Source organism: Pelophylax lessonae (assembly GCF_965119305.1).
Source record: "Pelophylax lessonae genome assembly, chromosome: 12".
In the NCBI taxonomy this organism is placed as follows: Eukaryota; Metazoa; Chordata; class Amphibia; order Anura; family Ranidae; genus Pelophylax; species Pelophylax lessonae.
The window spans coordinates 173,900,296-173,917,047 of record NC_138779.1 but is presented as its reverse complement, the minus strand read 5'-3'; the positions used below and the strand labels follow the sequence as shown (position 1 = coordinate 173,917,047).

General features: G+C 39.5%; 1 protein-coding gene across 1 annotated transcript in view; it reads right to left on the bottom strand.

Annotated features, from left to right (window-relative positions):
• The window catches only part of LOC309568946 (transcription factor Spi-B-like), a 37,084-nt gene extending 33,117 nt beyond the window's left edge, over window positions 1-3,967 (bottom strand). Inside the window, exon 1 of the mRNA XM_082274712.1 lies at window positions 3,822-3,967. Coding sequence (XP_082130838.1) covers window positions 3,822-3,844 — 23 coding nt within the window. The 5' untranslated portion in view covers window positions 3,845-3,967. The remainder of the gene's footprint in view (window positions 1-3,821) is intronic.
• Window positions 3,968-16,752: the final 12,785 nt, after the last annotated feature.

Here is a 16,752-nt window from a genome sequence, read left to right as displayed (position 1 = left end):
GGAGGTCATTTACAATAGAAAAAAAATTCCCAGCACTCATTCTAGGCTTATCTAATCAATTTTGGTTCATGAATATAAACCTTTTTTTTAGAGGTCTTGTAAGCTTGATCTGAGTTTATTTAATGGTAAAATATACAGTATATTTCATTGCTGGTACTCAAGTATGTACGATACAAACGTGCCAACATGCAACTTTCATATATATTTGTAAGCATCTATTTTATTTTAGAAACAGAGTACCAGTTCTGTGCATTCAACAAACTAGGTTTAGATTTAACTGCTGAGCGAGGTGCTGGACTCTAAACTCCCATCAGCTAGGGGATGGTAGTAAAACCTACTGACTTGACTTCGACCACTAAAGGGCCATACACACTATAAGATTTTCTGAAGACTTTTTCCTTCAGATTTACCTTTTCTATGTAGTGCAAGGGCCTGCCAGATTGCATACAAATTGAAAGTGTTTAGGTTTGACCTCATATTATCTGTTTTTGGTAAATCTAAAGGAAAAAGTCTTCAGAAAATCTTATAGTGTGTATGGCCCATAAGACACACCAAATTAATTGACGCTAAATGGCATGATTTCTGTTCATGTTAGACTTTCCCTACTAATAAATGACCAAATGATAGGAGGGGGGCGCTCTTATTTTAGATGCTAACATAAACACCACTATACTAGGGTCACATCAAAGTGTGTATAGGATTTCATTTGGCCTGCTTGTGTGATCACCCACAATTGCAATTTGGGGGCACAAGCCACCAAGATAATGGAGTGTTGGGGGAATGGATCTGCCTGTGCATGGCTTTAGCTATTTAACCCACTACTAATTTAGCTTAATTTTTTATTTAATATTAATGTCTACATTTTGGGCTTCCCACCAATGATTTACCATTCTTCATTTTACTGAATAGCAAAAGCAGTTAATGCATTTAGGGTGCTCTAGTAAACAACAGAATAATACAAAGGATAAAGGACATTCAGTAACTGAACAATTTTACTTGTATATTAAGGTTTTCACATCTGCCCAAAGTTTGATTGGAAGAAGAATATAGCAGATGGGGGCATAACTCACATTATATTGTTTTCTGTGGAGCAGTACAAAGCATGCTGCCATATATCAGTTGGCTTTTTAGCCAAATACTTTCCTATCCTCCCCAACCCAAACACAATTTGTCTTTGTTTGAAAATCAATAAATTAGGAATGATTAATGACTAAAGCTGTGTTATCTGTTTAAAATAAATACTGTACAAAGAGCAATTATTACAAGACAGGTGCAAGAACCATACTCCTTTCATCAATACGGAGTTGTATGAAGTTAATATGACAAAACTTGAAGTTGTGGTCACAATTGGTGGGAGCTTTCCTCATAACCTATCCTCAAAGCTTTTGTACAATTTGATAGCTCCAAGGGAAAAGTGAGCATATTGTCAGTGTTACCCAATGTAGACTGGAAGCACAGCATTGCAGGCTTATTTGTTTCCAGCTAATAGTTTTTTAGATAAAGAGAATATTTACTAAAACAAGTATTCTTAAAACTGATACTGGTGAAAAAAAAGGCTGAAATTCTCCAAAAAAAAAAAAGGCTGAAATTTTCTGGAACCTACGATCAAGGATTGTTGTTATTAGGAAGTAAAGGGTCAGTCCGCCTAATGCTGATATCCTAAATCACCCACCAGTATCTCTCAGAAATAACAGGGGAGAGATCTTATCACCAGTGCCCAGCATCCAGAAATCATCACATGAGGGTTTCACTCACCCTTTTGAATATTCTGTTCATTTTACATAATTTTTATTTATTTCAGGTGCTTATATAGTGCCATCAATTTACACAGTGCTTTACGTATACATTTTAAGCACATCAGTCCATACCCTCATACATACACGGGCCAATTTAGACAGGAGCCAATAAACCTACCAGCATGTCTTTGGAGTGTGGGAGGAAACCGGAGTACCTGGAGGAAACCCACCCAGGCACAGGGAGAACATGCAGACTCCAGGCAGGTAGTGTCGTGGTTGGGATCTGACTCAGCGACCCTTGTGCTGCTAGGCGAAATTGCTAACCACTACACCACTGTGCTGCCCTATAATAGAGCATACAGCAGAAGGAGTGAGACTCCATGGGAATTTGGGACCAGAAACTCTAGAAGGAAGAATTGCTGCTGAAGTTACTGAGACTGACATTCCCATACAGTACCAGTACGGCTCAAGGCTCAATGGAAATGAATGCAGAGACTTCTTGTAGACACTATTATTATTATTTATTTATAATGTATATATATATATATATATATAATATAATAATAATGTACTATACTAATATAATATAATTATATTATGTATTAATAATATAATTATATATATATATATATATATATATATATATATAAATACTGAAATAATATTTTAAAATAAATATATTTTTATTTTCAGTGCACAATAGTACTAAAAATAATATGCATTTATTGACTAATTTAAAAAGTGTTTCCGAAAAAAAAAAACTTTTTTGCTTTATTTTCACCTAAAAAAAAAACTAAAAAAAATATAACTCCTGCTGTATAACCTATCATGTGGTCTGGGACATGACAGTGAACTGGATTATATACACTGCCCAACCAAAAAACAAAGTTGCCACCTGGAATGAACTAAGCGACTAACTAAACTAAGCAGGCAGTAACTCTCCTATTGGATATTACTGCATGTGCCCAAAGAGTGAGGTCAGCTGACTACCTGAATTTTACTGAATGACCAGGTCATTCCATCAGTGGATTTTTTCTTCCCTGATGGCACGGGCATATTCCAAGATGACAATGCCAGGATTAATTGGGCTCAAATTATGAAAGAGTGGTTCAGGGAGCATGAGACATAATTTTCACACATGGATCGGCCACCACAGAGTCCAGAACTCAACCCAAATGAGAATCGTTGGGATGTGCTGGAGAAGGGTTTGTGCAGTGGTCCGATTCTCCCATCATTTGGTGAAAAATATTGCAACACTGGAGGGAAATAAATCTTGTGAAATTGCTGAAGCTTATCGAAACAATGCCACAGTGAATGCGTGCTGTAATCAAAGCTAAAGGCGGTCCAACAAAATATTAGAGTGTGTGACCTTTTTTTTTTTTTTTTTTTGGTGGTGACTTTATTTTGGCCGGGCAGTGTATATATATATATATATATATATATATATATATATATGTATGTATGTGTATATATATATATGTATGTGTATATATATATGTGTGTATATATGTATGTGTATATATATGTATGTGTATATATATATATATATATATATGTGTATATATATATATGTATATATATGTGTATATATATATATATATATTTATGTATATGTGTATATATATATATATATATATATATATATATATACATACATATATATATATATATATATATATATATATATATAAAACCTAGGAGATTATACATCTATCTACATCAGTATAGTATAATAAATGGATAGTGGTAACAGCAAAAAATTGCACAAAGATCAAGGTGTAAATTTCCCTATACCTTACACCTAGAAGTAAATCCTGACAGTTCCCATGTATGCTTATCACTATCATTATCCCCATGTCCTTACTAAAAGAACGTTTATATATACATAAGTGATATTCGCAACTACAGTTCTTAAATGTTAACAAGGCAAATAATTTCCACTTTTATTATTCTTTATTTCTACAATTAAATTTTTTAAAGTGCACTTAGATTTTGGGACTTTCATCTTTGCATTAAAAAAAAAAGAAAAAAAAGTCATAGGTGGGAACAAAAAAAACCAACTATGATGAACAAGCGTTGACCTACCTCATTGAGTCCACACCGAGCATCTTGGGACAGGACCGGTAAGCCTCCTCGATGACGGATGCCTCCTTCTACAGAATGGTATACAACTGTGGTACCAATGATCACTTTGTGGAAAACCTTTCAGCTTTAATGTGAACATCTCAAACTGCAACTGTTTTAAAGTTTGCCTTGGAGGGAGGGGAACATGAGCTAATGTTAGAACTTCCCCATGACAGTTACATGGGAGGAGACAGATTTCACAACATCAGCAATTGCAATACACTATACTGGGCTGCACAGCTGTCTTATGTGTTTCAAAAAGTTTTCATTCTAACTAATTTGTCTTCATCACAACATAGAACTTTAGAGAATATAAAGACTTTGAAACAATGAGCACGATCTAATCAATAAACCTAAATGCACATTCCACCCAAAATTGATATTTCATATCTGGGACAGCACCTTTGGGTTGAAGTGTGTTTTCTTAGGTCTACATTGGTACTTGTTTCCTGTAGTAGTATTTGTCTAATCACAATTTTAATGCCATTGTGAAAGGGCCACCTTCTGCTGTACTCCAAAATCACTTATTTATTTCTACATTATGGATGATTATTCAGGATCCTGACAGTAATTTTTTTTTTTTTAATTATTGTGGCAGCATTGTAAAAAGTTTTAATTTGGCTTGGAAAAACCAATGCTGCACTCCTCAAAGGTTATCAGTTTTGGGTGGAGTTGGCTGGTAACACATCAGGCCACCTAAAACTGATTTCACGTATAGATGGCAATCTCTTGCCGGCTTTCCAATCCTCCATGCATTTTTATTGGTAAGTTCCTTTTATCAGAGTGCCCAGGTCTGCAATCCTTCTTCACTAGGCAGAGGAGGTTTGCCTATTGTGGCAAATCACTAAAGCCTCGTACACACGTGTCGAAAATCGGCAGGGAATTTTCGTCCGACGACCGATCTGCTGATTTTCGGCTTGTTAGTATGATGCTTCCGACAACCGACTCCGACTTTTTGGCCAAAAAAATCCTGGTGTGCAGGCTATAAAATTTTTTTTCGTGTTTTGACGGTCGACAAAAATTATATAGCCTGCACACCAGGATTTTTTTGGCCGAAAAGTCGGTTGTCGGAAGCACCATATTAACAAGCCGAAAATCGGCAGATCAGTCGTCGGACGAAATTTCCCGGCTGAATTTCTACCCGTGTGTACGGGGCTAAAGCCTCCAGGTAACTACTTTGTCGGAAATGTCTGGAATGCTCTTAAAAACGTGATATTTCAATGATTTGGCTGTCTGAAACTGGGAAACAAATTAAAACTTAAAAGATGAGGTTAAAAGCTAATGGAAAGCCACCGAAAACAATTACTAATGTAGTTCTGATGGGAAGAGGAGCATGACCTTAACTTGGAACTTCCCCATGGTCAGACATACATGCACAGATTATGGTAGGACACGTGTCCATGGTTTATTGTTGAACATGCATGCAAGGATTATGGCTGGACCTGTCTGCATGGTTTATTGTGGAACATGCATGCACAGATTATGGTTGGACACGTGTGTACAATTTTTACTGGTCAACAACATATCTAACACCAACAACAACATCAACACATATCTAATCCTAAAACAATATTTACATACATTGCACAATACCAGTCTTTAGATGAGGTGACTGCGGTAGTTTTCTTTTTTTTAGGGTTTTTTTTCTCTTGATTTTCACCTGATAACCAGTGGTGGCCCATCCATTGGGGGCGCAGGGGGTCCATGCGTCCGGCCCCCTAATCTACATGCAGGGCGCCGGACGCATGGATTCCAATAGGGGATTTTTTTTTTAAGCCAGAGGCTCTAATAGCCTTCAAAAAAGAGTGGGCTCCGGGCGCAGAGGACTGCGCCCTGAGCCAACCCAGTTGTATGGCAATAGCGAATGAATGTTCACTATTATCAGACTGATTTTCCTCCCAGCCAATCAGGAAGCGGGTCGTGAGACCCCTCCCTGGTTGGCTGGAAAGAGAAGTGATTTTACTGACCATTGGCCAGGAAGAGGGAGGAGATGTACGGCCGAAGGAGACTCACAGCCGCACAGGGAAGAAGGAGGTAAGGATCCTGGCGAGGGGGGTGGTAGATTTGACTGCTGGCTGGCCAGCCCACCGGAAGGGGGGGGGGTGTTGGTTTTGCCGCCCCCCCCCCCCCCCCCCGAAAAATTTTCATTCACCAGCCGCCACTGCTAATAACGTTCTTCTTGTCCTAGGGTGGTTGTCACTTAGGCTGGACTTTAAACATATATTATTTTCTTCATCAATATTACATGGGGAATGGAAGGATTAGTAGTTTGCAGGAGATAACATTGTTTCTGCTTTCATTTCAGCTCACATGAAGTGACAAGGACACCTGGCAAATGTCCCTGCCTGAAAAATGAAAACAAATGCAGCCAACACATCTAGGGATCGCTAAGCTGCAATATATGAAATGTTTGTTTTGGGGTTCATATGTCCTTTAAAATACAATAGTTTGTTCACAGGGCAGATTTTCAGGGCTTTCCACATTCTGGTTATTTTCCAGAACAAGATAAAATTAACATAGACAATGTGTGATATTTAAAACTAAATTCCAGGCAGTGTAATCCAGTTATCAATAAAAAAAAAAAAATATATATATATATATATTATATTAAAGTATACAAAGAAATGATTTTAGGTTTGTGAAGAGTGACATCATTTTATCAGACAGGAAGGTCTGATGCTTTCCATGCTATGTCTGTGAACATGCTTACAGGAGATAAGAGTAGAGGGATGATCTAATCAGTGTATTGCTGCACCTCCATGGTCCAATCAAAGACTGAAGTAGATATTGGACCATACTGCAGGGTAGTCTGGAGATAGACCCTGGACCATGTTGTCAGTGTTACAAATGCTTTAACAGCTCTATCAGTTTTTATTTATTAAATTTGTGTATTTAGCTGTTTGCATGGAGGATTTTGGGTTAACCAATGACAAAATATGCCAGGATACCAAAATCCATAAAAATTCCTATATGTTGTAATGACAATTTCTTACTCTGGTAAATGGCAGTGTAGTACCAAGTGGCGTATATGAAGCAGGCACCACAAGATACTGGTATATAGCAGGGGCTTTTCATCCTCTGTATACCTGAATTGTGACCAATACAATATGCAAATCCTGATTTTGCTGAAACATGGAGCTCAGGTGCACTCCCCCACCCCCACAACACAATGTGCAAAACTTTCAATAGGTTGCTAAGACAACTTCTTTGAACTGTGGGATGAGCTCCAAGTTTGAATTTAAGATTTGCATGATATGTGCGCACAAGCATAATAATATTTAAGACATTCTTGAATCTGGAAAACCCCAAAACTCTATGTTGGCCATAATTAAAAAAAAATATATATATATTTAAATATCATATATGCAATATATACCGTGTATAATACTCAATATTATATATTCATATTTATGAAAAATATTTGTTTCGCTCACAACACACAAGTAAACATGTGAAGAGAAAACTAGGGCTCCACCTGCTGGTTACTTTGAAAATAGAAGTATACTTACATACATTATAACAAAAGTTTTTTTTACATTTTTAGTTCTTTTTATGATGGAGAAATTATATACAAATGATGTGCAAAGGTAAAAAAAATGTTCATTTCTCTTTTAACCATATGACTACCCGTCTGTATTTACTCCTTCATTATTAGGCAATTTTTAGCTTTTAGTGCTGTGAAAGTTAAATGACAATCAGTTGGCCAAGCAACACAATACTTAAAGCATTAGTAAACTCAACACTGACACCGCTGTGAGTGGCCGGAGCCGCGATGACGTAAGTAATTTTCCGGCAATTCCCGGCAAGGAACTCTGAAGGTCCGCCGGACGTTCAGAGCGCATGCGCCGCACTTGTCAGTGGCTGCATGCACTGTAAATATCTCCTAAACTGTGCCGGTTTAGGAGATATTAATTGTACCTACAGGTAAGCCTTATTATAGGCTTACCTGTAGTTAAAAGTAAAAAAAAGCGGTATACTACCGCTTTAAATTAATTTATACCATTTTTTCAGACAGATAAAGCTTTGTTTTGGTGATATTGCCTTCTATCTGGCTTTTTGTAATATTTATATAGTATAATATATTTTATTTATATTTGAATTCATATATTATATGGTATATAAAGGGAAAAAAAATATAAAAAATAACTGTAAAACACTCCAGAATCTAACCTATTTTTAAAAGCAGACAGCCCAATGTGATCTTATTTTTTGGCACAATTTTTTAAAAATGAAGAAATCTGCTGGTACTGAAGTGGTTAAAACTTGGAGTCTTGTAATAGTGTACTACAGTGTATCAATAATGTACAGGACAAATATAATGGGAAGATGGAGATGAGGGGTTAATGTGCAGAATAAGAGCAGTAACGGTGTTAATATACAGGCACTACAGAGACAGGATGCAGATGAGATTTATAGTGGAGGAGGGGGGATGAAGGGGATGTTAAAAATAAAAAAAAATCCCACGTTTAAAAAAAATTTAAAAAATGAAATCCGCTGCTCCAAAACCAAACCCAAAACCAAAAATGTGTTATATTGCAGCTTAACAATTCTTAGATGTGGTGTCTGCACTAGTTTTCTATTGTTCCTTTATTTTCACCTGTTGATCTGACCATTCATTCTGTTATTTTTCTATTTCTTTTAACCTCTTGCCGACTGCGCACAGTATATTTACTGCGGCAGTCAGCCCCGGCCAGGCAGAGTGACGTAGGTCTACGTCGCTAGCCTGTCACTGGCTTTTGAGCCAATAGCGGGCGAGCGCGCGCCCACCCCGGCTCGTTCACGGAGGAGTGCGGGCGTGTGACCGGCGGACCCGATATCCGCCGGTCACACTACGATCGTCGGTAGAGCGGGAGAAAAGCGGGCGGCTTATGTAAACAAGCCGCCTGTCATTCTCCCCTGTGTAAAAATGGAGATCAGACGGTTCTACTATGTAGAACCATTGATCTCTGTTTTTACAATAGGAGACATGTCCCATCACAGTTAGAAACACGCCCCTAGGACACACTTAACCCCTCCCTCTCCAATACAGTTAACCCCTTCCCTGCCAGTGTAATTTTTACAGTAACAGTGCATATTTTTAGCACTGATTACTGTAGTAATGTCACTGGTACCCCCAAAAGTGTCAAAAATGTCAGTCAAGGGTCCGATCTGTCCGCCGCAATGTCGCAGTCCCGCAAAAAAAACGCAGATCGCCGCCATTACCCGTTAAAAAAAAAACACCAAAAATGACAAAAATCTTTCCCTTTGTTAGTAAACGCGATAACTTTTGCGCAAACCAATCAAAATACGATTTTTGCGATTTTTTTTACCAAACATATGTAGCATAAAACAAATTGGCCGAAAATGTTAAAATATTTTGATTTTTACATTTTTTTGGGGGGAATTTCATATAAAAAAAAGTGAAAAATATTGTTATTTTTGCATAAATTTATGCTCTTTTTTTGTTTATAGCGCATGATCAAAAATCGCACAGGTGATCAAATACCACCAAAAGAAAGCTCTGTTTGTGGGAAAAAAAGGACGTGAAATTCGTTTAGGTACAGCGTCGCACGACCGCGCAATTGTCCGTTAAAGCACGCAGTAAAAAATCGCAAAAAAACCCCTGGTCAGGAAGGGGGTAAAATCTTCCGGGGCTTAAGTGGTTAAGACCTGGTTCACACCTTTGCATGTTGTCATTTGCATATTCCAGGTGCATTTTGCGTTTTTCAATAAACATTTTTGATCCATTAAAGTCTTTGGAACCAAAAACCAGAAAACCTGACCCTTTCCAAAAAATCACAGATGTGAACATGACCCATAGAAAAACCATGTTAAATGGACTGTAGTGTTTTTGTCTAACAAAAATGGCAGTTAGAGGGATGAGACTGACAGGGGTGCTTACAATGGTCAGCTTTCATACATTTATGTAAAAGTGTTATCCCAAAAGGAATAAAAAAAAAAACTGTTACTGTATTCCCTAAAAAGTGTTAGCTGGAGTTCAGCTTTAATTAGTTAGTCAAGTGTATTTAAATCTGCTAGCGAATCTAACACTACCCTCTCTACAGATCAATAATGCTGCTGTCCAAAGGTGTCACTTCCCTAGGGAAGGAAGTATGTTACTAGCCCTTACTGGCCCAGGTAAAGAAAAGAAAAAAAGCCTAAAAAAAAAAAACGAATGTAGCCACCACATCCAGTGATCAGTAAGCTGCAATATATTATTGCATTTTTTGTTCTTCTTGAAATACTCATTTAAATCTTCATTCCTACAATGGTCCTTTCTTCTCTACCTCCATCATTAAAGGAAGGGTCACAGTGATCACAAGTCACAGAGCCACTCTGATTGGTTCTGTGCATTTTGCCTATGATCTAATGACAGCCCAACTCAAATACAGAACCTCCTTTAGGCCTCTTTCACACGGCCGCTCCGCTGTTTTTCTCCGCTGCGGGACTTTTTTTTTTTCACGGAGCGGATGACACTTGTGTCATCCGCTCCGTATGCCCGCATATCATCCCATCCGTTTGCGGATGATATGCGGACATAATGTAAGTCTATGGGCATTGCGGATGTCAGCGGATGACACCGCTGACATCCGATTTTCCTTCCTTTCCGTTTTTTGAACGGAGGAAAAATAGGGTTCTGTTCCATTCCAAAAAACGGAACAGAACTGAAAGGAAGAAAATCGGATGTCAGCGGATGGTATTCCGCTGACATCCGCAATGCCATTGCCATACATTATGTCCGTATATCATCCGCAAAAAAATAGGATGATTTGCGGACATCCAGTTCAACCTATGATGTGTGTGTGTGTTTGCTTTTAACCGTACATTGTATACCCCTGTATGTTGTGGTCTTTAAGGTGTCCATCCAATAGTTTTTTGAAACTATCAATGCTCCCTGCTGATACCACTGCTTGTGGAAGAGAATTCCACATCCTTACCGCTCTTACAGTGAAGAACCCCTTACGCACTTTGAGGTTAAACCGCCTTTCCTCAAGTTTTAGTGAGTGGCCACGTCTTATTGTATCTCCTTTCTCTGAATAGTTTGTTCCTTATGCTAGGGTCGCCAGTACAGTATTTGAACATTGATATCATATCCCCCCTCAATCGTCTCTTCTCCAGAGAGAATAAGTTCAATGCTTGTAGTCTTTCCTCATAGCTGATGTCCTCCATTCCCCTAATTATTTTTGTTGCCCTTCTCTGGACTTTCTCCAGTTCCAGCACATCCTTCCTGAGGACCGGTGCCCAGAACTGGACAGCATACTCCAGATGTGTCCGGACCAGAGTCTTGTAGAGAGGGAGAATAATATCTTTATTTCTGGAGTGAATCCCCTTTTTTATACATCCCAGTATTCTGTTGGCTTTGCTTGCGGCGGCTCGGCATTGCATGCCACTGCCAAGCCTGTTGTCTACCAGTACCCCAGGTCCTTTTCCATCCTAGACTCACCCAGAGGTTCCCCCCCTAGTGAGTACTTTGCTTTCTGGTTTCTGGCCCCCAAGTGCATTACTTTACATTTTTCTACATTAAATCTCATCTGCCATGTAGTTGCCCACATACGGAGCGCCCGTGTGAAAGGGCCCTTACTGGAATGTTGATCAGTTTTATTCTTTTTAAAGACACATTGGCTCTTTTTACCTGACTTACATCAGGATATATTTATGGGACATTTTTTGGTCTGGCAATTTTATCAAGCACTTTAATCGTTTCGCTCTATTTGGGCAATATGTCTCTTGTCGGGGTCACTTCTTTTACCTTTGTTTCTTTACAATTTTAATCCTTTTTCAGTATCACCATCTGGCAATTGGTATTTAATTTACACACTCCCTACCTCTGCACCTGTCTCATCCCTATTTTTGCCACATTCTTATCTCACATCTCGATCTTCACTATTTGCACTGAGGTGCTCATGACCAACTTATCCCCTACACTTTTTAGCAACATTGTATTGCTCTTATACTCAACAAATTGCCAGCCCTTTGTCCTATTTAGAAACTAAAAACCAAGATACCTTAAGATCAGGCACTGATTGTGCTCCCCACTTTTTTGTTTTTCTCTCCTTTGGTTTCCTGTATACCTACCTCTGAAGCTAATAGGATTGATTTGCCTTTTTTCTCCTGGTCCCTGCATCTGTCCTGGCTATTGGTCCGGTCCAGCACCTACCTCTTTGCAGAGATGTATAGTAACTAAGTAGAACTTCTTCACTACTGTACTTAAGTACCGAAAGGCGGTATCTGTACTTTCCTAGAGTAGAATTTTTTTCTCCTACTTCCACTTTTACTTCACTACATTTTTTCAATGATTTCAATACTTCTACTCCATTATTTTTTTTTTTTTTTTGTGCTGCATAGTTACTAGTTACAATTATAAAAATTACCACTGCCAGAAGATGGCAGGTTTCATGGAGCTCAAAACGTGTATTATCAGCGCATACGAAAATAAATGCTACTGTATGTATAAATAAAAGCTGCATTTGAAATAATAAAAAACAATATGATGTTCAAACTGTTGACTTCTTTCTTTAATAACTTCATAACACAGTACTTGTACTTTTACTTTCAGTACTTGAGTAGCAAAATTTTTAAAAAAACTACTTGCAATACTTAAGTACAAAAAATGTTGAATACTTTAGTACTTCTACTCAAGTCACTTTTTGATCGAGCACTTCCACTTCTACTCAAATCACTGTTTGATCAAGCACTTGTACTTTTACTCAAGTATGGGTTTTGAGTACTTTATACAACTCTGCCTCTTTGGGAGGGTTCCGGTTTTGGTTCAGTCTCTGACCATTGCCGTGTCATTACTGTGCTATTCCTGGCACGGTGGATAACTGTCACTTTCAACAGATGTCACCTTTTGTCAAACATTAAAGGGTAAGCTGTTTGCTATGCAAAATATAGATATGAATCCATGGCATCTTCATGACTATTTAACTAATATATGACATGTTTTATTATTTAGAACCAGTAGAAGGATTATATGGTTGGGGTCTCTGAAGAAGCCAATGTAGAGGGTCTTTACACGACGAAACATGTAGGACCTATATGATCCATACGACTACTATTTGTGATTTACTCATATTATTTTGAAATTAAATGTTATGTACATGTCTGTTTTTCCATGGTCCCATAGTTAATCATAATTATATTTGGAATAAAATCTTTTTTATTGCATCATGGTCCTTGATAAATTATTCTTACCACCTTATCTATGCCTTCAAAGTCCCACACTCTTGGCAGGCTGCGATCCGTGTACCCTTCCAGCCCTTTGGCTTTGTCGTATATTGGATCTGCTCCTTGTCCAATTTTTATTTTCAAATAAAGAACCGTTTTAAAACGGCACTCCAGAACAGATTTTTTCAACCAGGGTGCCCAGGTACCCTAGGGTGCTTTCAGGTTTCTTCAGGGGTGCCTTGGCAAAATACTTAAAAATTGCCCAAAAATTGTATACATACCATTGGATGGAATTAGTCTGCCTTCAGTTACACAAAGCCGCAGGTTTTCATTGAGCACCATTACGACCTTCTAGCTGCCAGTGTCCTAACAAGCAATGACTACAAAAAAAGAGAAAAAAGATGGGGTTTTTGGGGCCAATATGTAAGGGAGGATCACAATTATGACACAATGTGTTTTTCATAAAAGAGACATATTTATTGATCCAAAATTGGTAAAATTACAAAACATATGTAGATATATACTCCCAATGGGAGTGCGGATACATCTTTACCAATGGGTAGCAATGGTCTGTGTTACAGCGCGGTCTAGAGGTCCCCAACAATCCAACGCTTTTCGCAGCAAGGCTGCCTCAGGGCCAAAGAGACCAGAAAGACCGATATTCCTACTGGCTCAGATGTAAGGCCAACATATGTTTGTAGGGCAGGCATCGGGAACCAGTCAGGCAAGGCAGTTCAAACATTAAGTGACTATAGCGATGGTACCCCACCATATTGTTTCAGTTATACTCTAAGACTTAGTAGCTTGTTGATGGATCAGTCACTAGGATGGTAAGTTCATCGTCCAAAGGAATTTTAACATGTGGCTGTTTCTATCAGCCTCATAGTAGCTGATAAGCCTCCCAAGGCAGGCAGTAAGGGTTGCCCAATATAAGCCACATAGATATAGTGCTATCCTTAGGATCACGTGTTCCAGGAGAGCCTGCCTGAACAACCAATGACATCATCATTTGATAAGAAGGGTGTCAGTCCTTTGCACAGTGACCCTGCCCCACTCCATCTTCACTGGGGTCACATTAGTTGAAAAAAGGTTGAGAAACACTGCCCTAGATCACCACAGACCAGTTCACCATTTTTTAATATACGATGATATTGAAGTGGTTAAGGACAGCATGCAGATTATTCCTTTATGTCTCAGCGACCCATCAAGAACTGCTGGTATACAGACAGATACAGCCTATTACTTGTATTACAGAGCCAGGCCCGGACTGGGACAAAAAATAAGCCCGGGCATTTTAGACTGAGAACCCCACAGCTACTACACTGCACCACACCAATACGACATAAAACCACACTAGAATTATGGACCACCAATACTTTACCATGCACTACATGGCTATCAAGCCAATACAACACACAATATCAATACTACAACCCAACAACTACACCACATGACACCAATACTACACCACATCTAGATTACACTGCACCACATCTTTAGTGGAGACCACTATACCAATACTCCAACCCCCCAGATTACTGGAAACCCCATATGACAACATGGCTACCTGTAATGTGCCCCATCTTAGCGTTACATTGTATATTTCCAGATTGCGGGTCACACTCTAGAGATTACCACTACTAGAGTTTACCACACATCATTGCCATTCATGAATTGGTTGCTAGAGGTTACAGCACATTAGTACTGCCAACTGACTGGTTGCTACAGATTACAGCAGATGACAACTGTACCCCAGCACACCAATGTACCCTCAGCACAGCTCTGTAACCCCGCTAAACATCTCTTTACATCCAGCACAACTCTGTACCCCCCAGAACGTCTTTGTACCTCCAGAAGCCAACTGCACCCCCTAGTATACCTCGAAACCCCCAGCACCTCCCAGTAGTATCCTCTATATGTCCCAACACATCTTTGCACCCCCAACACACCTCCCTAATGCCAGCAAGTCTCTGAACCCCCCACTACATCTCTACACTCCCCCCTGTACCCTCCTCCATATCCTCTGCACATCTCTGTGCCTCCAAAACATCTCTGTACCCCCAGTAGCCCTCTGCACCCCCTTTCCCCCAGTACATCTATTTTCTCCCCCAGCACATCTTTGCTACCCCCTCCTGCCCCCCCCCCCCTCAATACACCTTCTTAACCTCTAAGATCTTATGTTACCTCCCCCACTTTTGTAAGCTGTTAAATACCCCATGGTCACATACCCATTCTATTCCATTTCTCAGGCTGTGGTTTCTCTGGTAGCGGCAGGAGTACACAGAGGACGGAACCTACACAGAATCTCATGTAGCTGGGTCACTAGAGTTGATGATATTTATGAACCTCTCTCTTCACCTCCGGTAGCTTTCAGTATACAGTGGAGTAGGGACTCAGGAGGGGCATTTAATTCTGTGCCCGGGCTTGTGTACTGAAGCTCGTGGCTGCTTGGCACAGGCATGCCTCTCTACTCCACGTAAGCTGCCAGAGGTGCAGAGAGAGGGGCTCAGGGCAGCTCAGCTACCTATAAATATCATTGATAGTGACTCTAATGCAGAGTGTACTCCCGTCGGCACCAGAGAAGCTGCAGAGCTTCCGGCTGAAGGTGCAGAGGCGAATCAGGGACAGAACAGGAAAGTTGCTATGTATGCAATGTGCAGCTCCCCCTTTTGCCAGCTCTCGTTAAGACATTCAGCCTGGCAGCCTCGACCCACCGGGCAAATGCCCGCTGTACCCTTTTGCCAGTCTGGGCCTGTACAGAGCCAAGTATGCCAACTTGTCCCAGCTGTCTCAGGCTTGTTAGACTTCATCAGTACCAGATTTGGAAGCTATGGTTTTTGTGGAATTATGTTTTGGCAATGGCAGCAGAATTGGCATTTTAAAACAATGGATTTATATGTCATCACTATAATAAATCCAAGGGATTTTCCAAGACAACTCACAATGAGATGTAAAACACACCACAATGAACCGGAAAGCATCATACTATTTTACATTATTTACTTGCTGTGCAAAGCACCAACAGGAAAGGAATAATTGGTCTCCTTTACACCAGATCACCTGTGACTTACTAAGAAGGTTGGTCCACATGCAGGATTAGAATAATTAACATCACCACATGTGGGGATGGCAGTTGGAGGCAAAAGACGGAGCATAAACAGTATTTCTTTTGTTTAAAAGGTTATTTTCATGTATAGGGTTACTAACAGTGCCAAGCTGTTCTTTGAACTGAATAGATAGTCTAAAGTAATAAAAGGTTAATGGTGGTACACAGGACTTTTTTTCAGCAGGAGCCCAGTTCTGGCACCTCCAGCAATTAATGTATGAAATAGAAAGGAGTGATAGGGTGTGCTGGAGGGTCTATTGATGCTGGCTGTTGGGGGAATCTATTGTCACTGGTGGGCATCTATTTTTAGGTGGGGGTATATTTTTGCTGGTGGAGGGTCAAGTGTTGCTGAGAAGAATCTACTGTTGAGGGAGAGGTTTATTGTTCCTGGCTACTGGAGGTTCTAATAATGCTGGCTGCTGAGAGATTTGTTGCTGGGGGGAAGTCTGTTTTTGCATGGGGGGATATATTGTTGCTGAGGGAGGGCTATTTTTTCTGGAGGGTCTACTGTTGCTGGGGTGGGGTCTATTATTGCTTGTTGTGGAATCTATTTTACTGTCTTTCTTGTTATCAAAAGAAAATTCCATACAAATCACTTAATAGCACAAAATGATACTTGGTTCTGTATTCTCTAAAAGA